Below are 22,221 nucleotides of genomic sequence, written 5' to 3'. Positions count from 1 at the left end.
CCCAACCCGTGGGGGGGGGGGGGGGCCGTCGCAGACCCACACACTTTATATGCACTCGGCTGCTCGCGGTTGCTCGGTTTGTTGCAAACTATTGTTTAATCAATAGGCGGGCCGGCGAGAAGCGAGAGCAAGGACCAATAGGTAATTATCGTGAGTGGGTTCCGGTTCCCGGTTCCAGGCACCGGTTGGTAGTCGCGCCAGTCGCAGTCGATTAACTTACCGCTCGGGGTTGAAGAGGGGGGTTTTTCAGTGTAACCCGCGGGTGGGTCCGGAACGTGATGATGCGCGTTCACAATCGATCCACGGTCCTGGCCGGACTGTTATTGAAATCACTTCCGATAGAGTCCAGTTTGGTGTGAAAAATGTGGCCAGGACGTCCAGCGGGTCCACGTGCGTGTTTGACCGTACGCGTTTGTTTACACTTTTCACGCGCCCAAAAAACACGGATGCCGGAACGGTCAACTAGGGTGCCGTTTTAAATTGTTAAGCCTTTTTTAGCCGCACATTGCACCGCACAGCACAAGCCACCAAAAATTGAAGGGCTGACTCTGGTCGGATTCGGGAAGGTTTTAGCCGAACACCGGTCACACTATTGCACAACAAACGGCACGAGTATTGTGGGTGAAAAACAATAACAAACCAGGATCGCACGCACCAGGATTAGCACCGTTCACATGTTACTGCTGCCGCTGCCACGACCGATCGAACTCGCCGGCGCAGATCCAAACGATCAACGGGCGCGACACTTGCACTCCGACACTCCGATGCCGATCCGATTTTCACGCCGTGCGATTTTCCACGCCACCACCACCGCGAGAAGCTTGACCACTGGCCGAACAGGCGGGCAGCCAGGCTCACTAGGCAACGGCCACAAGCAGCAGCAGCAGCGGCAGCATCGACCGACAATGTTGCCGTCAGCCTGGTTGTTGCTGGTGCTGCTGCTCGCGGTGCGGGTTGCTGCTAGTTGCCAGCCTGGCCGCCGCTAATGTTGCCGCAGCAGCAGCAGCAGCAGCAGCTGCGCTGCCAGGAGCCGTCTGCTGCCGACGCCGCCTGCTACGCGTATGCATGCATAAACAAAGTGCGGCTCGCCCTAATGATGTAAAAACGGTTACCGCGCGGAGCAATTATTTCACACCAGAATGAAGTTATCACCGAGTGAAATATTAAAAAGGGAAAAATTATTTCATATATAGCAAATATATGCAAATTAAGCGAGCACGCTCGGGCCGTCTCGCTCGCTCCCACACGCGCCAAGCGGTCGCCGACGCCGACGACGACACACTAGTGTGTGTCCTCGCGCTCCACACGCACACCAACGCCACCACACCCCAGGGGGAGGGTGGTAAAGACTCCTCGTAAATACATACAAACACACGTACACGGCCACGTGCTAGAGCGAGAGCGAGGGGCCCGATTAAATACTCGACCGCGAGTGAACGTGCAGTTAGCTCCGCGCGCCAACACTTGGCTACTTCCATTGCGCTGGTGGTGGTGGTGGTGCACTTGATTTCCTGTCACCCCTCACGCAAGGATGACACTTGCCAGTGTGTGGGTGCCGGGAGGGGAAATTTCCAATCCTTCTCACTCGCGCGCGCTCCGAGTTTTCCGTTTTGGCACCTAGGCACCGGTTTTTTTTTTATTCTCTCGTACTCATTTGTCGTGCCCTCTCTCTCTCTGTTTATCCTTTTTGCTCAGTGTGTCCTGTCCCGTTGCTTTTAATTGTAGTCGTGAATGTGTGCCGTGTGCGAGCGAGACGGAAGCGGCACGTAAAAAGGTAAACAAACGAACGACCATTTCAGTTTCGTGTGTCGGACGCGCTTCGGGCGCTGCTTTGCAATTTTTATCCTCGCGATTTTCGTGCACACACACACGCCGAGAGAGAGAGGGTCCTTCTTGCTTCTTTTGCATTCGCCGGGGGTGCCCGTTTCGTTGGGGGCCGCATTAACGGAGGGAGTTTTGTGTGGCACAAAGTAGTGTGGCTGATTAAGATGCGAGTTTAATAATTTGCGGATAAAGATAGTTTTCTTTCCAATTTTCTTAAAGAGACCAGAATTTACAATCAGAAAGCAACATGCAAATGAAAAATAATACATAAACCTTTTGGTTTACCAATTATACTAATTAATGTCAAATTAAGCCATTACTATTTGTGCAACGGTTGACGGTTTTAATGTTTTAAAAATTAGTTTTATTTGAAGGCTCCTAAAAAGCGTTCGCAAAATTTGCAAAACCATTCTGGCAACGCGGCGAGGATCTTACGAAATGAACGACGACGGCGACGCGCGAATACTATGCTGATGAGCAGCAAACGCCACGCGGACCCACACACTCACACACAGACCGGTAAAGAGTCCTACCGGGCCCGCTTTTCCTCCCCACATTTCCCGGCCATCGGGTGACGGGTGAAGAAAGTAAAAAAGCATAAACGCCGACAAAAGTCCTGGCAGCTACTTAAAACAGCGATTCGCCGTACGTGCGCACGTGTGTGTGTTGTTTATTCCGTACATTGCTCGCGCTTCCTTCTCGCTCTGTCCGGCCTGCCGCCGTCTCGCCGCCTGCCGCCGCCGCAACCCGAGCAGTCCGCGAGCTGATTTTTCTCATTTGTGTAAAATTAGAAGCGCGTTTGTTCATTGGCTAATGAGAAGCCCGAACGGCGGTCTTCTCGGGTGTGTGCGTGGCCCCCGTATGTACATAACACCGAGCGGTAAGGACATTTCTCCAACGGTGGCGCATGACTTGCGCAGCGACAGGTCCTCGATGGTGGTGGTAGTTTCTCCTCTCGCGCTGGAGTATGTACTGGGTTCACTTTGTCTCACTCGCGCCCGCACGGAATCGGTCGGCGGCGAGCGCTCGGGTTGTCTCACTGTCCCCCCCCCGACCGTGGTCCTGGGGCCGTGTTAAATACACTCACCCGGCCGAAGTCCTTGGCCGTCGCTGGTGACCGTAATTATTCGCGCCGCGCCGAAACTTCGGCCGCCGAACCCGAGAGCGACCTCGGAAACAATGGGAATAATTATTTAATTTTTCTCGCGCGCGCTCGCCCAGTGAGTGAGACGGATGCTCGTCCTTGTTGCGCCCACACCGGTGGTGTGAAGCATCCCCGGGCCGGGCGGGAGGAAAATCTTTGCCAGCTCCGGGGAAAATTGGCCCGGACGCGGGACGCTGATTTGTGGGTGTTACCGAGTGCGAAAAATTGCAAATATGTATAAGCCAATGACTGTTTCTTAGTTTCCCTTTTTTCCCGCCACGTGCGGGGTGCCCTTGCGTCTCTCGTGCCCGACGTTGGTTCGTTTGTCTTGGGAGGTGGCATAAAATCTTTTGCGCAGCCTCGCCAGTAACCATTTAGCAGCTCTCGCCGGCCACCCGGTTCGGGGCTCATTACATAAAGGATGTGGCCCGGCCGAAAAAGGATGTGTGTCGTCCGGGGGACGACACATCGCCGAGAGGTGTATGTGTGTGTGTCCGAGAACGGGCTAATGATAATGAGCTTAATTAATGCCATTCGTTCTCTGTCTCTCGGCCGCTCCGGGATTCGAGTTCGGTATGCTCCTCCTTCGCGGCGAGCCTGACTCTTGGTCGCGGGCTCTCTCGGCGGTCCTCCACCGGCACCGGATGCTGCGGTCTTTAGCGCCATCCGAAGGAACAGAATTAATTTCCGCCATTTCGCTTATCCTGCTGCACCACCGAAGCCACCGGAAAGGTCCGCTGCTGAGCGTGACAAACTTCCCCTTTCTGGGAGAGAATTTTCCCTAACGTGCGTTACACTCGCGTTACAGCGTTACGGTGGCGGCGTTACGAAAGGACGGAGCGATTTACTGTTGAAAAAACACTGTAAACACAACCGTCAATCCCGTACGTTGACTTTGTCGCAGGCACAAGTGCTTTTTGGTGCCTTGTGGGAATCGTTGTCGTTGTCATGTGATTTTAAACGAACACCAGACGATTCACCCTTTCGTGAGAGCTGCTAAACGAGGGGTGTCCTTTTTTTCTGAACCCTCCGAAAATGTGCCAAACTGACACCCGGTGACGTGTGCTGGGTGTACACGATACAAGGATACCCTTAACTTACCTGCAACTTCCCTTTGCTAACAAGTGTGCCAAGTCATCAAATGTTAGGAAATCTGTCGAACACAGGCCAATCATCGCCTTTGCATACTTTATTTGAGAATATTGGTAAAAATGATATTTAACGCATCATGATGAATCATTTTATTGATTGAAAGATTAAATTATTGAATCTTTCGGATATTTTTCCTCAATGAACCAAAACCATCATTTTGCAGTGTAACTTTTTTCTTCACTTTATTATTCTAGAAACCAAAATCCGATAGCTGCTCCGAAGTTATTTAAATTATAGTCCAGTGTTGAAAATAACTTTTAATTTCATTACCTTCGGGCTACATTATCAGCAGCTCGAATCACACGCTGCACGGCTCATCGCACGCGTTCTCCTTGATTGAAGCTGCCTACACCCATTGCCCACAGCAACCGGATGGCCGAAGTTCATCAATCCCTGAAGCGCAACTAAAAATATGCTAATGAGCCCGTCGTCGTCGTCGTCGCAGCATGCTCATTAGAATGCCCTTCCATGGCAACGGCCGGAGTGAAATCTCAGACGGAGTGTCCTTTTTTTTCAGGCCGACCATAATGAAGAAAGCCGAAACCGAACCGAAAATGTCACTCAAAAAATCAAATGAAATTAAAAATTTCTATCCTCGTCGGCTGTTTGCCGAAATCTTTTTCTTTGCTGCTGCCGCTGAGGACAAAGAACACTCGAAGGAAACGGAACAAAAAACCCGGAACGATCCAAGCAACTGAAGAACGGAGCACCGTAAAAAAGTCACCCCTCATTCGGGAGGAAAAAAATGATGCCCTCTGCCCATGATTCAGCGTCCGCATAATGCAATAGAAAAATAAGACAAAAACGGGTCGCGGTGGATGTCTAAAAATGGGAACACGAACACGGGAAAAACCGTGCCCTTGTCCGTGTGATTAAGTTTCGGTCCCAAGTAACTTCAACGTGCTGCTGGGTTTATGCTTCCGTCATTTGTCTTTTTCTCGTTGCTTTCGGACGACACGGCACACACCCTCCAGCGTGCGACACTAGGGATAAAGAAAACGTCTTTTGACGATTTTTCAGAGCCGTTTCTTCACCGTTCGACGGAATCATCAGCTCATCAGCCACCCCTGGGAGCAGAGTTTTCAGACTCGTCCCTCGTCGGAGCCACGAACTAAATGAGGGGTGCACTGGGACACACGCGCCAAATCCATAAAAAACTGTAATGAAAAACAAGTTCAGTCTAACCCCCGGACGAAGGAAACAACGGCTCGAACGGCGAAGCAAAAAAAACGACCATCCAGGGGGACAACCGAACGTAGCAACAAAACACACACACGCAGCCATCGAACCTTTCAAGGCACAGCACTGGGAGCGGGCGAGAGAGAGAGAACGTAATGAGGACACCCTTGGCCGGAAGTTGGCGAATAAATTAGAAGCCCGGGAAAATGGAAAAAAAATCTTCTTCGATGCAACCGAACGAGAAACACTCTCACGTCCTTTTTTCACACTGCGCCCCAGGAGAAGCCCACCCAGCTCCTTGGGTGGCGATGGCCCTGAAGTGTGCCCGATGCGGTCTACATTTTCCAACTGATTGCCACACGCTGGCAGCGCTTTTTTTCGCGACGAGCGTTAGGCGTTACTTTCTCGTAAATGTGGGGAAATCGAACAGGGTGACTCTAAACTCATTTGTGCTGTTAAAATGTTGCTGAGAAAAGTTTAGAGAAGGTGTGAAATGGAAAAGAATACGAAACAATATTTGAAAATTTGTGAACACTCTACAATCACAAATCGGAGAAAAAGCCATTGAATAACGATGGCTCTTCTTCTAACAGGATGTTGATTTCGCAACGGCGCTTTGCACGAAAGATGCTATCCTAGCCGCAAACCTATCCTAGACATCGTTAGTAGCTTCCCAAAAAATCTGGGTTAAGCTTTTATCCAAGACATAAACCAACTAGCCACGCGAATCCTTAAAGCTTCAATCACGAGACATTAATTTGAACAGGATATTAAATACCATGGTCATTAATTTGTTCATAGCATTCACAAGTTGACCATTAAATAAACACGCAACAGTCACATGACAAACGGGGGTTTCGGTTTTCAAAATGTATCTATTTTAATTAGTATATTTTAAAGTAGTTTCGTTACAAGTTCATGAAAGTTATCAGTGATTGATGTAATGTGGAGCAGGCTAACATTCTATCGCTCGCTGCTAGAACGACGTAATGGAAACGCACCGTAACGAGTGGTGCCGCTGGTAGTTTTTGGTCAGTAGTTAGTATTAGAGGTCCAGAATGCGGCCAAGCAATCGTGCTGTCGCGGAGATGAGTAAAAAAATACAAATCCACAACTGCACAGTGAATAAAAAGAAAAAATATGGAACTCGCGTACCGAGAGAAACCTTTGCCGCTGGAACCAAAATGTGTGCCAGTAAAGTGTAACTGTGTTTCGCAAAACACACCTCTTTGGCGGACCTTGGGAAAGCGAAAGAAAGTGTGAGCGATTTGGTTGTGGTTTTCCAGCTTTCTTTATTCTGTACTTTCTGCGCGACAACGCGGCATTCCTTGTTGTGTTTGTGTGTTTGTATGTTGTTCGACGATTAGTGGTCGTTTAATGTATTAATCGTTTACTTTTAAATGGTTACTATCATCATGGAATTTAAACTGACGTCGTTACAAACGATTCCGCCGCGGCTGCGACTGCCGACGGGTCGCCTTTTCTTTACTGATTTTAGCTACAAGTAGAATGAAAATGGCATCGAAACATCGTATCGAAACACTCCCCGCGATAGGTGTTGACACTTGATTAGGATGTTCCCTGAATCGCTTGACCCCTTGACCGAGACCGGCGCTAGCTTGTGTGATTGTTTGACGAAGCTCGTGGAAAAAGAAAACGTGGAGATCAAAACTCGTAGCGCCACATAATGCTTTGTGTGAGAAAAACAATAGGCAAACTATTTCGAAAGCGCGCCCAACAAGCACACTGGAGGTCGTTTCAAGTTGTTTACAGACCGGAAACGGCACCCCGCCGATCAACCGAAAAAGAAGTGATCAATTACATGGAACATGTTACCGGATGATGAAGGTGCTCCTGATCGGCCCTTCTCGGGGTCGCTGAGTGATAGGCGGCCCCGACAGGAGCAAACTTTCTTCGCCGCTCATCCCTCGAGAACTCTTGACACTTGCTACATCATCATCATCGCTATCGCCAGCAACACGGCACTCTCGTTATCTTCGGGAACGGAACGCGGAACTAAAGGGAAAACTTCTACTGCCTGTTAACTTATCCACCACTCCCGGGGCTCGGGGTCGTTCGAGTTTTGCGCGCTGCCGAAAACTATGACTAGATTCTTGTTTTACTTTACGCTTTTCCTCCTGGCCACCTGTCACCATCAGCGCTCCGCACTGCCACGTGCGCCACGGGGATGGGCAAAACTTGTTGAACACGAGCGCTGATACCTTTCGTCGCCCGGAAGGTCTTATGGTCCGTGGCTGGGATGGATGACGGTACTATGGCTGCTGCTGTTGTGCTTTTCATGTGTTTCCGAAATGCAGAATATTTGTGTGCAGATGTGTGTGTGTATGTGCGGGTATGGGTGAAGTTCGATCGATCGAGCCTGTGGCTTGGGGACTTGGGTTCGAGGGCGCCGAGGGATTGGGTTGAAACCAACTTCACTCTGTTTTTCCGTTTGGTTCATTTTCGTCCATCTCCGCGTGACAAGAAACATTCGATCATCGATTCGTTCCCTCGGGATGCCGTGGCCACTCTAACCCTGTCACTCTCTCACTCATTCCGACTGCCTCATTCACTCGTTTCTCTCGGTATCCTGCCGGATCGCAACGGATCGAGCGAATCCTTTTCGAACACCGGTGGCCTGTACGATCTGTCTTATTACGTGTGCGTGTGGATGTTACGAGGCAGCATAGCTAACTGGTAAATCGAACGGTCCGCGGTTTTATCTGTCGAGAAGAGAAGAAACCAACAACAAGAGATACACACACCGCTGAACGTTGACGCTGAGGACTCCGCTGGGAAGGAATTGCGGGAGCAGAAACGGAGAGAGAACACATCTACCATCATGCCAAGAACCACGATTAGCGCCACCGCCAGAGAGCCACAGTCACATTGGAACAAGTAAAGTGAAGCCCAACTGGAACGGAAACAGTGTTTCTACACAGACAACCCGTTTCATTTTATACAGCCGTAGAACAGACAAACAGATACAACACAATGGCGGACGTAACAGTATCAAACAAATGCGCCAAATGAAAGGATCAAACCCAAAAGACGATCAAACATCAAATAGAACGGAAGCGAACGTAGAAAGTGGGCAAACATAACGAAAAACAACAGAAAAACTGAAAACCGGAACAGAATCGATGAACGAACAAACAAACACGAAACGATGCAAAGAAGAGCGCACCACTACAAACAACATGAAACAACATGGAACGAGACATGCATGGCGGGGTGGGTTTTATTGTTTTCTGCCCTTTTACACACACACACACACATACGGCACCACTGTGTGTGTGTGCGTGTGTTTGTGTATGAGTTTTATACAGGTGCCCATCTGTACAGCGCAGCGGTGAGAAGGGAGCAATTTGGCGATCGACTGGCGGATTGGTTACGTGAAACGGAAAAACGTCGTAAAGAAAACGTGGCCCAAGTTATGTAGTTGCTTTCTCATCTTCTTTTCCAATGTTTTCAATTGATTTACATTAATTTATCGTACGATCCATTTTGCACATTGAAAGATTGCTTGCTGCTTCCATTTCGTTGATTCTCTCTCTCTGTCGCGAGCTCGCTCTAACGGCGTCTGAGATCCGGGACTCGTCGTCGATCTGAGACGACCTTAAACAATAGCAGATCTTGGATGGAGATTGCACATTTTCACGGCCTTTACGCTCAATCCTTCGCGCAGTGGCAGTTCCTTGCCATCGCAAAACACAGCACACATACACATACCGCGCCACGGGGGGGAGGTCCCTTTCTATTGTTCCTCTTCTCTGTGCTTATGGCGCTCTGTAACTCTTCTCTACCAGCTTCGGCGTTCGGTGGAAACCATGATCGAAGTGAGGGTAAAAATGGGTAGTGAATCAGTTCGAAAAACATTGTTCGCATCCTAACAATGGCCGGGACGTCTACAAAATTTACATTTTGCATTGTACCATTATGCAGTTTCCGATTCACAGCAGCATCGTTCGCTTCGCCAGGTGAAAATTATATGCCACGTTCCATGATGAAAACAGAACTTCTTTCTCAATCACCGTAACCTTTGAAATCCCTACGCTCGTAAGCTGCTTGTCAAAAAGTCCTTTCATGGTCATCGGTTGGTTGGTTTTTGCGTTCAATTTTGAACCACAAAGTCCTAACCAATAATTTGAAAAAGGAAGGTTTTTATTCTGTTCCTTGTTTAATCGGCTCCAAAATGGGCTAACGAAAAAACAGCCACCAAACAGAGAAGAGGAGGTAGCGTTTGTTTGATTGCTTCGCTTCTGTGATGTGTGTGTGTGTGATTGCGAGTTCGGAACTAGCCTCGGCGATTCTGTGTTTTCTTGGCCTTTGGTTGCCGTTCGCTGCCGCTCGGAACTGAACCCGAGCTGAGTAAAATTACAATTGGATGCTGTCGCTGTCGAGATGGTGGTAGTAGCGGTGAGTAGTAGTAGTAGTAGTAGTAGTAGAAGAAGTACTAGTAGTAGTGGTAGTAGCAGTGGGTAGTAGTAGTTTGGTAGAAGGGAGAACACTATTTACATGATGACACATTTGCCCTTTTCGGCCCACGGATTGTTCTTCTTGTCCGGTGCGTGAATCAGTGGATCGTTCTTTTCGTTCTCCTCCACGTACTCTCGCATGCTGGAAGAGAGAGAGAGAGAAATAGTGAGAGTGTGTGTAGATGGGTCAGAAGACAAAACGGGCTACAGGCTGGAGCGCAAGGACTGTTCTAGTGTACAGCAACCTCCTTCGTAGCATCGCTGAAAAGCGGACTTAAACGATAATTCTTACCAAAAACCAAAAAGGCTACAAAACGAAGCATTACAACCGATCGGGGAGAGGCACGGATGGAGGTACCTGGGATGCTGGGAATTTGTTATCAAACTCGTCGACCTTTTATCCTTTTCATATCGCACGATCTTCGAATCTGTTTCCTAGCCAATACCTTGCTGCCCATTCCCATGATCACCGGCGCAACATCTGACATTCTTTCGCACAGCAACCTGCCTGCAACCGACAAAGGGTTTTGGTGAAATTGTCTAAATCCCTTACAAAGCATCACTTTGAACTCTTTCGGGGAGCGCATCTGGGACAAGCAAAGTCCGGTCCCGAATGCCGAAAAAACAGCGCTAGATTAGCGTTTCGGTGAAGGGATTCATTGTGTGTCCTGGACATCCTTTTGTGGGCTTTTTAAGGGTGTATGTTTGATCCCTTTTAAGCTTTTTGGGCTGAGGTTTGTTAAAAATCATCACCTGCGCCAGACATTATGCCGGGAGTTTGATTTTTGCTTCCAAGGATTGTCCTTCGAAAAAGTACCGCCCGGCGGTATCTTTCCTGTTTCAACTTGTAGATTAAAGCATCACCATTCGTTCGAACGCCATAAGGCTATGCTAAGTACAGATAATCAGTTGCTAACAATTCTTCACTTTTTCTTTTGCGGAAAAAACGGAATCTAACAAGCAAGTCTTTTTGCGGTCCCAATTGTATGTTACATTCCTTGCTACATTAATAACTGACTGCGGCTTGGTGCGGTCGATCTGCCATCCCGTTTCTCGTCTATGCTGAATTTATTATCAGATTCTTGCGAAAACTTTCACTCCGCAACGCAAACTCGTCCTCCGGAGAAGCACTCTGCCTCTTCAACCAACACAGCCTTTCTTCATATTCGACGGACGGGGCCGGTAGGGAGCGCCGGTAAATAAATAATAAGCACCCAACCAACCGGCCAACCAACGTGGCAGTTTCGCACCGTTTCTGTCAATTACAATTAGATGTTTTATTAAACAGCAGCCGGCCAGATGGCGAACACACCGCACCGATGGACACGCTTCCGGAGAAGCGCTACGTAACGAGCCACGGTTCGGTGGTTGGTTACCGAGAAGATTGAACACCCTTTTTACACTGGATGCCGCGAATTGGTTCATCGCTCTCGGGGGCCATTTCTTCCTTCTTTGACTCCACCGAAGTGGAAACATCAAAGCCGCACGGTTCCGTTTTTCCGGGGATCGCGATTGCAAACGATTTCTTCCCAGAACATTAGCTCAGCAATCAGCAAGAAAACACGTACCGCGAGTCGAGTTTTGACGGAGGTCGATAAGTAGGGTTTCGGTCGATCGATTGGCATCTGTATCTAGGTCCATCGAAGAAAAACTAATGACGCTTCCACGAGATGAATTAAATTAAAACCATTTCGAGCGAAGATGTAATTCCGAACGCTTTGGGGTCGCAACATTTCTGGCAGATTTGGCCAGAGTGCGGCTTCACTTTAGCCCAGAAAAGCCCTATAATCGAATCTGATGCCGTTTAGCCATTGAAAAGCACTTGAACATAACGTTCCGGTGGCGGCAGCGCCTGTGCCTTGGTTGGGCTGGCCCAATAAAAATGTCTTTCTCCGAAAGTGATAAAAATGAAATTAAATAAATTACACTTTGTGCGTGTGCGTGTGCCTGTGGGGCTTGCCATCGTTTGGGGCCGGTAAAATGCGTGAGATTTTTGGGATTTCTGGATTATGCCGTGGCCACAGCCCACGCAGAGCCAATTTCGAACGGCAATCCAAACGCCGTCCTCTCGGTCCACACACTGTGCTGGCTTTTGGCAAGCCGACAACCCGTCGTGTTTTGAAGGACTTCTTCCTTGTGGCTGTGGCTTGTTTTATCGGTTATCCCCTGCCGAGACACTCGGGTGGGATGTCACCAGGCCCAACCCCAGGATCGTTGGAGCCGGAACGGTTCGATTGATTGACCGACTGGGATCGATAGAGAGAAAGTGCGAGCAAAACATAAAAAGCCCCAGGGAGTGACGGGCGAATTCTGCCAGTCGAGGCCACGCGGTCCGGGTGGCAACCGAGTGATTACGTTCTTCCATTTGGAGTCCTTCAGTACTGGGGATTTGCTTCCTGCCGTCAAGTGTCACACGGTGCACCGGCCGAAGCCGAATCCGGCTGTGGGGGTGCTGCCTGAAGCATTAATATGGCTCGACTGCAATGTTTTCTTTGTCTGCTCGCTTCCCTTACGCCATTATTATGCTTTCTTTGGTGACGGTTTTGATACGGGGCCACAGGAAGTGGCGTAACACCTTGATGCCTGGGCGTCCAATAAAACTCCAGTGAGGCTTCCGGTGCCTTTCTTCCATCGTGACGCTTTGGGGCTTGACTTTCCGCAAGCAAACACAGATCACAGGGTACACCAGAAGGTCCTTAGCGACGAGAAAAAGTGGATGTAACCTGCGTGCGAATACAAACGGTGCCGAGGACACCATCAGCAAGCGAAAGTGAATTTACACCTCACATTTTTGAAATTCTTTATACCGGTCGGCTGCCAGATTCGGTATTTGCGGTGCGCTTATTTTCCTTTTCCGCACAACTTTGGCACAAACTCTGACGAACTCGTGGTGGGGGGCCCTTGGCTGATGGTGATAATTAATTTTCGGCACACATTGCCACACCGTTGGCCGTGGGCGGAACTGCAAAAAGCAATTAACAAGTGTGTGTGTCGACGCGTCAGACGCATGTTATGAAACCCACAGTTTGTTGTAAATTTCTGCTGCAAAGTTGCCCACGTGCCAGCAAATTAACACCCAACAATTTCATTAAACTTTCGATTCGTGCGATAAACATTGGCCGTGCTGCTAAAAAGACCGCACCGCAGAAATCAAATTCCCGTTTCACGTGGCCGGCTTCGGGGGATTCTTGGACTGCAGGATGTTTTTTTTCTTTGCTGGCACCAGTGACACCTGGACCACCGTGGCCCGTTGGGTTGCGCGATGAAAAATTGATTTATGGAAAGCCACCAAAGTGTATGGGACCGGGCACGGTGGCCACCGGAACCACCGGAAGTTTGTCAACAGTTGCGCCACCAACTCCGGTTCGGTTCGGTGGCCAGACGGGACACGGGCAAATTAAATTATGGAAAACCCACCGTCCTCCGGGGCACCGGGACCAACGATGATGACAGCTGCGGACCTCGGCTCAGGAACCGCGCGGGCTTCCGTCCGTTTTTCTGCAGGGGGCCCGTTGAGAGAGTTGTAAAACACGGAATGCAAATCGAGGAGAACGGCGAAAGGCGGCGGAAAAAAGCTAAGATAATGGTTATTCATTCGGGCGTGTTTCAATTCAACTTCAACGACCGTCTCCGGTGGCGGGCTTTGCATAAGCACGGCGCACGGCTAAATTTGATCGACAACGGTGAAGCATAACAGAAACATAATCAACTTTCAAGGAGTTTTGACAGAAAGGTTTGGCGGTGCAAAAAAACACCGTTCCTGTGGCCGCGTGTTTCAAAAGTTTTTCAGCAGCATTCCCGGGCACAAAAAGGACACCGAACCGCATCGAACGGGACCGGCGTCAAAATTCGAGCTCGAACCGTGATCGTGTGTGACCATGCGTGAACATGTTTCACGCACCTTTCACCGGCATTTCCAATCATGCTTTTGTGTCGAATGACATTCGGTCTCTGGCTGGCAATGGGCCCCGGGAACAACGGGGAAAACGCCGTTTCGGAGCGAAATAAACATGATTCTTTCGCGGCTCAGTGGCCGCGCAATTGCATTACCACGAGGACCCGGGGAATGTTGAGACTCGGGCTTTGATGTTTGACACCAAACCGGGACCTGCCCTACCCACGATGATGCTGGATAAAATACGACACCGGGCCGGGCCGGGACATAAAACGCCACCATAAAGGCGTCGTGTTGTACGGCCATGAAGAAAGTTATTGGTTTTGCTCTTATAGACAACGGCTTACGGACACGGACACACGGACAAACAGAAGGTCGGGGCGCACAAAATTACCAAAATTTACTGTCCAATTACTGAGTGGTCTTAATTGGGTTGAAAAATACTAAACTAACGGCGAAACTTGGGTTGGTGGATTGGGGAAAAATGTTACATGCCTTTAAATTCCTGTAAAAAAATATTTCTCCAATTTCATAACAAATTCAGGGAATAACATCAAAGGACGTTTAGCTACGCACTCGGCTGTGCCAGTCATAAGCCCGGACCACACCTCATTCTTGAGTAACCGGCCCGAGAATCCTGGCCCACATCTTCTTGTGGCCCGAATGTAATTAAATACCGTCCCTGGGTCTGATATCCAGGGAAACATTTCGATCCGTTAATACGGAGACGTGTCCCGGGCGCACAACCCCACGCTCGGGTTAGCTACGTCGCGTGCGGGCGTCAAGAGACGACGACGGCAAATTGCTCTCCATCAATCAACCGAATTGAAGAAGCGATCGACTCCTAAGGGCGTGGAACCGTGCGAAATGATGTCACGTATCCCACACCCCCCGAAACCATCCTCCATGGCCGGGCCTTATCGTATTAGGCTAATGAAGGGTAGTTTGTTGTACACATCGATCAATGGCGTTACCCATCTTAGTGGTTAGAGCGAGCCCTTGTAAGCCCAATTCGCAATCCTGTTAAACTTCGTTCGTTCGCCGAAAGATGGTGGAACGCCGTTCTCACGCCGTCGGCGCATCTCGCAAGGTGGACAAGGGAAAAGCTTTTAATTGCGATCCAATTAAGGTGCGCTGTAGGGACACAGCGCATTCGATCACACAAATTGCTTCCGCCATTTTCTGCAGTCACGTTTCTTCCCGATTTCGCGTCCCATTTTCAATCGGCTCCAGTGTCATTTCCCCATCATCATCAGTAGGGTCCCCGACGGGGACTCACAACAAGCTGCATCCCAAGCGCCATCACGTGCCGCGTGTGCCTTGAGAATTGAAAGCCTTTTCCTCACCACCATCTCACCTCAGCTCACCGGATCGTGGGGATGCACCCGGCCAAGAATTAATGAGTCTACCCACCTGGCATAGGAGTTCGTGTGTCCCGTCGCGTTCAGTCGCAACGCCCCCGCGGCCACTCTCGCCGCGGGTTGTTTATTCCGCTAAGTAGCTCCGGTTTGATTACTTTTCATTAAAAATTCAATCACCGTCTGTTGATGCTGCGGATATTGTCCCGGCCCGTCCACCGGAAGGCCGGAAGCGACACCGTGCCGCGATGAAAACGTGATTTTCTCGCCAGGCCCGTACGCCCGCGTCTTGGGCGACTCCATTTGGGGGGTTAGCTGGGTTAAAGTTTTTGGTTTTAGCAGTTTAGTGGCATGTCAGGCATGTTAAAATGGGGTTTCTTCTCTTAACCTAAAACACTTTTTCTTAACCTACTGTTAGTGCTGTTGCATGCATTTGTGTTAGACTGGTTAGTGGACGGTTAGTAATGTTTTAGTTGGTTTAGTATTCGTTTTCTTCCATCCAACACTCGGGAGCCTTGCGCGGAAAGTTTCTTAACAAGTCGATCTGGTCGAGTCGAGGAATTCTTGGCCCTGCTCGGCGGAGCAACTTTTCGGGGGGTATTTAACGCATTTCTTGGACAAAGAATTTTCCTCTAAACGAGAAGTTGACTCGCCATGTCTATGGTTTCCAACGGTTAAAAGTCTTACAGAATGTCGCTGAAAGAGATTAAATTTGTGCTTTGATAACTCACTGTTAGTTAGGGGCGGATTATAAAGCCCCAGCAATGAGCCTTAGATTGGCCCACCTTGGCAGGACGCCGAGAATAATGTTCTTCCAGGTGGCTTCCTGTTACCAATCGCAACCCATTCGCTGGCCCCGCCGGCCTGGGATGACTTACGCGTGTAGCCATTTCCACATAACCGTTGCTCGGAATATCCTCGAGCAAACAAGTCTGCACCAGTCTCATTGGACTGACGGGACCTGACCTCTTCAGCAACCACCAACGCGGGTTGTGTGCAGGTGCCCCATCAGTGTGCATCGTTAGTGCTAAGTGCTGTCCTCTTCACAGTCCGTTTCTAATGAGCGTCGTCCGTGAGCCTGCGTGCAGCGTGTTGAACAAGGCAGAGACAGGCCACCCTAAGCACAACTTTTGCTTGTGCTTTCTACCTGCCTATTGGACGTGTCTTGAGGTTGATTGATTTTCAAAGGTGGGCTACGCAAGCAACTCATCTCCCTTCATGATGGGAGGTTCGGTACTGTTGTAAGCATCCCCTATCATCATGCAATACACGACAACAAAACCCGTCGATGACACTCTCTCTCTCAGAAACCACATGATCGATAGCCAATCTTGTCGTCCGGCGCCAAAAAGGGCGCCTGTCATCGCATCGCAATTATACTTCCACTTTCGGTCACAAAACAGAACCACACACACAAAGCGCCCACGTCCTGAAGCGACCTGACCAGCGGCCAAAAATCGTTCCGGTTTTGGTGGGCCAGTTGTGGTTCTCCCGGAGGGCGGCTCAATTATTAAGCCCAACCGGCATTACCGACCATCATCGCCCCGGCCCAATTCGGCTTCGACCAGTTGCTTTTCGGGGCACAGGACGAAGGATAATGATGGCCGCGACGCGTGCAACGATGGCTCTTCGCGGTTTATTCGCGTGTTGTAATCTCGCTGCTGACATTCGCCGCCGCCGCCGCGGCCAATTTGTGGCCGTCGTAGGATCCGACCTCCAGCCCACGCTCGGTTCGCTGCTAAATCATGATAATCCCACGCGATTCAATTAAGTTGCTCGCAGCGAAGGGCAACACGCAGACACAGAGCCGGGGCGCCACAAGTACGAGAAGAGTAATGAATTTCGCAATCAATTTCTGCTCGTGGCACGGCAATCTCCAGTCGCTGTTTCTGTACTAAATGGCGGGCGCGACCATTACGACGGGCGTATTCGGATGTGATGTCCGTCCTGGCAGGTAAACGACATGCAATTACGCCCAGGAACTCCCGACTGATGTTGAGCACTCTCGCTCGGGGTGTGTTTTTAAGTGAAGCCAGAGTTGCCAAATAAATAATGAAAAAACGAAGAAAAGGAACTGCAAAACAAAAAAGCCGGCATGTTTAGAAACATATCTAGGAACAATAAATATAGTTTCGTCGGGGCAGCCCCTTTCATGCAATCCGGCGCAGTAACAATAATCATCAATCGCAAACCCTTCTGGCTGGCCCTAGAGCACCAGTCAGTGCCAGTGATCAATAGCTGTTTACTCAGGGTCCCACGAGATCCTGCGATCGTGCGGATCGTGCCGGGCAGTGTTACGAAATAAAACAAACGATCCCGTTTCATGTCGATCGCAAGTACCGGCGGTCGGTCGGCAAGCGTGGAAAACATGGAGGTGTAAATGAAGTAACACCTGCACTAGAGACGGTGGCCTGGTGTGAACTGGTGTTCTAAATTAGAAACACAACTTCAGCCAGTTCTCCACACTGTTTGTCGAAAAATGGTGCCCATTGGATTACTATCGAATTGGAATAGTTGATCGCAAGGCAATATACATAACCCAACTTTTTTGCAACCTAAAAAAGGGGTTTTGAAACCTTTCCGCCACGGTTGCTGTGTTCGATCGCCATCACAATAATGACCGCCGGCCAGCGATAATGGCGATAAGAGCCGTAATTATGGGGGGAGGGCCCACACTTTCCGCTTCCTGCGCTCTTTGTCTTGGCGTTTTTCTCACGCCCCGCCAAGAATAGGCCCCCCGAACAGGGGTGTTCTACCTTGGCACTGTTTTTCTCTCCACCCCTTGCATTGCAACCCCTATTTGTGTCTCGAGCGGTGAGCTCACCACCACCACCGACAGCGGCGCAATGCATGATTTGGAGACGGCAAGAAACCGCAGATAAGAACCGATAGCGTGACACACGGTGACGCTTCATCGTAGTAGGCAAACGAAACCGCACCAACACGCATTCATTGTGCAACAAACTCTTCACCCCCGTGAGCTGTGAGTTTTTGTTCGCGTGGGGCTCAGGAAAAGTGTTCACCGCGTCATCCGGTCCTTGCGGTCGATTCCTTGGTCGGCTGTGAGGAATCCCGCCGTCGGGGTACACTAACACCAGCAAACGCATCCCAGGGGGTTAGATGTATCGATTTTTCCGCTCCGTCCGCAGTAGACGCGGTGCTTGGGGCGATTCTCGTGCTGGCGCCTGCTGAGCCGTGAACCATTGCTTCACTTCCGGCCACACGGTACATCCTTCGAACACACACACGGATGGACGGTGCTTCAGTCCTATTGCTTTGTTCTGCGAACGTGCACGCACGCACAACACTGACTAACACACGCTTGAGTTCTTCGTGTCGGCGGTCGCACGGCGAGTCACTTGTCACTTTTTGCGGGCAACCGATGCTGGCTGCAGAGCATACACACCCCAAAATTATCGACTTCTATCAGACGGCGACGGCTACTCTGATGAAGTCAGCGATGAAGTTGGTGATGATCACACCGACGGTGCTTGCAATCGTAGTTGGCACTTGGCACAGGATGTGATAAATGTTGGGAGGCATAATTTGGGCAAATCATAAAGTCCTACTTTGGCACACAATGGGACCGCACTGCACCGGGGGGCGCGGGGGGGCTCTCCGCTGGTGGGTACTTACGCTGCGATACTCTTCGACAACGGCCATCGCTCCATCGAGGCCTGGTACTTCATGTTTTCGATCTGCTTTTTCAGTGCGTCACGGTCCATGGTTGCTAGAATACTGGGATCCATGGTGGTGCCTGGAAGCACAGACAGACAGCGCGCGCCAGGCGCGTTAGATTCGGAGGGGTGGTGCATCTGCCGGTGTGTGCGTGTGGCCGCCACCCGCCTTAACCGTAGGGGGATGGAATTTATCATTCGCGCGCGCGTCTCATCGTTTTTGTGTGCGCACGCCTCTGTGTGTGTGCGGCGATTGGCCCTCGAAGGGGTGTGAAAATGTGACCGTATGGTGCCTTGCCTTTCGTTTGCCGGGGGGAAGTGAAATGAAAAACTGAGGAAAACCAGCCCAACCACCGCATGTTGCTGTACGGGAACGCGGTGTTGCCAGATGAGAGTAGATCCATCGTTAGTGGAAGGACAGTAGCTGGTTTGAATCATCCGTTGGTTGATGGGAAATTTTCGATGCTAAGCCTGCCCAGACGAGGAGGTCAATTCCAGGGAAAACAATCTGGGAAACCTTGCAGCAGATGCAAATGTTTACTTTAGGGAGACAACATTCAATACTGAAAATTAGAGTTGACGGTCAACGGCTGCCCCACGTTCGATGGGTGAACGAGCTGGAAAAACATGGAAATTCCACGCATGCCCATTGCTTCGAGCCGCTTCGCTCACTGGGGGTTCAAGTGGCACATGTAACCCGCGAGATGGGACACACACAACCTTGGTTTGGCCACTCTCCTCGGCAGCATTTTCCCCTTGGAAAGCATGCGCAATAGAGAATCGACGAACGGGTTTTCCGTCTCCGATCTGGTCTCGTCGACGAAAACTGATGGAACACGATGATATTTTAAAAGTAACCGTTACACGCAAGCCTTTCTACGTTGAGTGATTAATTTGAAAATTTGAAACACCTTGTCAAACTATTAAGCCCGGTCCACACGTAACGACTTGACTGCTACTTTAGTCTGCGCAGATCAAAGTCGTTATCGGATCATACTAATCTGTGGAGCGTCCACAAGTTACGATTTCATTCCGATTTGCGTCGCCAACCCGATACGTTGTGCTCACTTATCGGTCACAGTGATCGCGGAAATGGCTTTTAAAGCGAAGCAATGATTAAATATCGATAAATTCCGTAAAAATCTCCCGCATCAACATGTCAACATGTCAAACCACCATCAACACACGCACATATGTATGGAAGTCGTACGACTTTAATGCTCGCCTGCTTTAATTTTCTAAAACTGCGGCCAACAACGACAAAAGTCGGTGCAATTTCGCTGTCCACACGTTACGATTTGTCTGTGCGATGCGATTGCACAGACTAAAGTAGCAGTCAAAACGTTACGTGTGGACGGCGGGCTTTACGTCTCATTGTCAAGCTTCTCATACGATCCGCTGGATTTCGATATTTTACAGTTAGGCCAACAGTGTGCTGATAACCGATAACCGTGTGCACATTGCGATAAGCGAGTAATCTACAACAAACAGAATGCAGTAAATATTGCAACACACTACACCATCGACACAACAACACGATCGTGCCTTGCGGGGTTCCCAATTGTAGGCAAAAGCGTTACGTTTTATCGCATTTTACTAACCGAACCTCGACCATATTAGTACGGAGGTGTTAAGCGATAATAGTCACGATGGGTGTGAAAGAGATGCAGTTGCGAACGATCGCGACGGAGAATCGTTGCGATCGTGCATCGAAAAATGGGTTAAGCGCAGCAACAGTGGCTGAGAGAGCGAGAGAGAAAGAAACGTAGAGCGATCATGTCAAGGCAAAATCGATAGGCAGACAGGCAGGTGGAACAAGCTCATGGCTAATGAAGGGCCCGCTCCTCCAAGGGCAGCCGTGCGAAATAGACGCATTGCTTGGTGCTCTCGCTCTCTTTCTTTCCCTCTGGCTCGCTCGCTATTCGCAGCATCCGCAGTTTGTAGATCTTTCGGCACGGCGGCACTAACGAGAGCATTTTCACACACACACACACACGGGGGCGCGCGCCACACCATCGATCACGCTGGATCTTCAATGCTCACTACACGATCTCAATTTGCCATGAGAAGAAAAGAAAAAACAGGAACGTCAAACAAGCAAAGGGCACGCAGCCTCCGTCGGTGCCTGAGATAGGAACGCGAAAGATCGCTCACTGTGGCGAAGTGAGGGAACGAGATGGAAGTAGGGCTGGCGGAATGGCGGATGACACCAATTAGGTAATGGTTCATCAAACCGCAGGGTTAAGTGTGGTTCAACCGAACCGGCTCCTAACGTGATCGCGCGCACCAACGTTGGCATTTACGATCCGCGATCTGCATATAAACCACAATTTGCCGTCACGAGATCACGATCAGCCAGGAATGGAATGGTCGCACCATTCGCTTTTTAGCGCTGCTCGCAACGTATCACCTGCAGCGCTAATTGATTGTTAAAAATAAATTCTTGGCACCAACCGACCGACGGGAGGCGACCATCAAACTGGTGTGCGTCTAATAACCGATCTTCTCTGATCGAGTGTGTGGCGAGCTGTGACCTTTTCCCGTTACGACCACCGGCGCACTGCTTATCAACTGTTAAGCGTTGATAACGGCTCTCGACGCACACCTTTCGAGTGACAGCAAATGAATATCGCAATCCTCACACTTTCTCATCGCACAGTCACAGTGGTGTCGCTCGGTTGCTTCTTTCCGGCTTCCGGGGCCGGGTCCGTTTGGGAGAAAACACAGTCTTATCAGCCGTAGGCCCTTCGTAATGCCACTTACACCAAAGTTACGCTTCCGTGGGCAAACTGGTCGGTTTCTGATCCGATACTGTGGAAGCCCTTCCGGAGGGAACCGTTCGCGTCGGGCACCGCTTAGTGACTGTCTCCGGTGACCACTGGCAGCACTTTATCAGCCCAGGTGCATGGCGTGTCTCGTCGTACCCAGTCCAGCAGCCTAGGCCTAGCAGCCCGGCACTGTCAACGGCGCCAGGACGTATTTCCGCTTTCGGTCGCTGGGCAATGTAGGAAGCTCGCTTCGGACGTGTAACACGTGGCGCTCTGTAACATGGTATGGTAAAATGTATGAAAATGATTCGATCGCGTAAGGAACGAACGGAACGCATCCAGCCGGCCAGCCGGTGATGTAAGGCTATTTTCGATCTATTGTTTCTGTTTTCTTCTCCTTTTTCATCCCCCACAGTTGGTTAACTAATTAACAGTCGCAAAGAAGTACGGTCCGACGATGGTCATTTTAATAAATTGATTGACCGTTACATAAAACTGGGGACTTGAAACAAAGTATTGGATTTAAATTATTGGAGCAGTTGTGGTACAGAAAGTAGCCAGAATTGTTGCTCTATTACAAGATGACCTAGTAATAAAATTAAACTAATAACGATTTTATTGACTTAAACTATAATACAAAAAACGTTGTGCACCTATCTGAATAATTTTCCCGTAATTGATTCTAGTTCAAAACTTAGTTCAATCTAGAAACGTTGTAAGACGTGTAAATTAGCTTTACAAATGAG

The 22,221-nt window shown here is 49.7% G+C and overlaps 1 protein-coding gene across 4 annotated transcripts; it reads right to left on the bottom strand.

Moving 5' to 3' along the window:
• Window positions 1-8,565: 8,565 nt before the first annotated feature.
• Window positions 8,566-21,629, bottom strand: LOC128273401 (guanine nucleotide-binding protein subunit gamma-e). 4 transcript variants are annotated; one of them, XM_053011350.1, is made up of 3 exons: window positions 21,471-21,629; window positions 18,667-18,787; window positions 8,566-9,919 (listed from the first exon to the last, which is right to left on the bottom strand). In XM_053011350.1, exons 2-3 carry the CDS (start codon window positions 18,777-18,779, stop codon window positions 9,814-9,816), a joined length of 219 nt encoding a protein of 72 aa, XP_052867310.1. In that variant the 5' UTR covers window positions 18,780-18,787; window positions 21,471-21,629; the 3' UTR covers window positions 8,566-9,813. The 4 variants fall into 4 exon arrangements, with proteins under 4 accessions (XP_052867310.1, XP_052867311.1, XP_052867309.1 ...); XM_053011351.1 differs by having other exon boundaries at window positions 21,482-21,589; XM_053011349.1 differs by having other exon boundaries at window positions 21,350-21,482.
• Between the last annotated feature and the right edge of the window lie 592 nt (window positions 21,630-22,221).

This window comes from Anopheles cruzii, chromosome 3 (genome assembly GCF_943734635.1).
Source record: "Anopheles cruzii chromosome 3, idAnoCruzAS_RS32_06, whole genome shotgun sequence".
Taxonomy (NCBI): Eukaryota; Metazoa; Arthropoda; class Insecta; order Diptera; family Culicidae; genus Anopheles; species Anopheles cruzii.
This window is presented reverse-complemented; position numbering and strand designations above follow the sequence as displayed.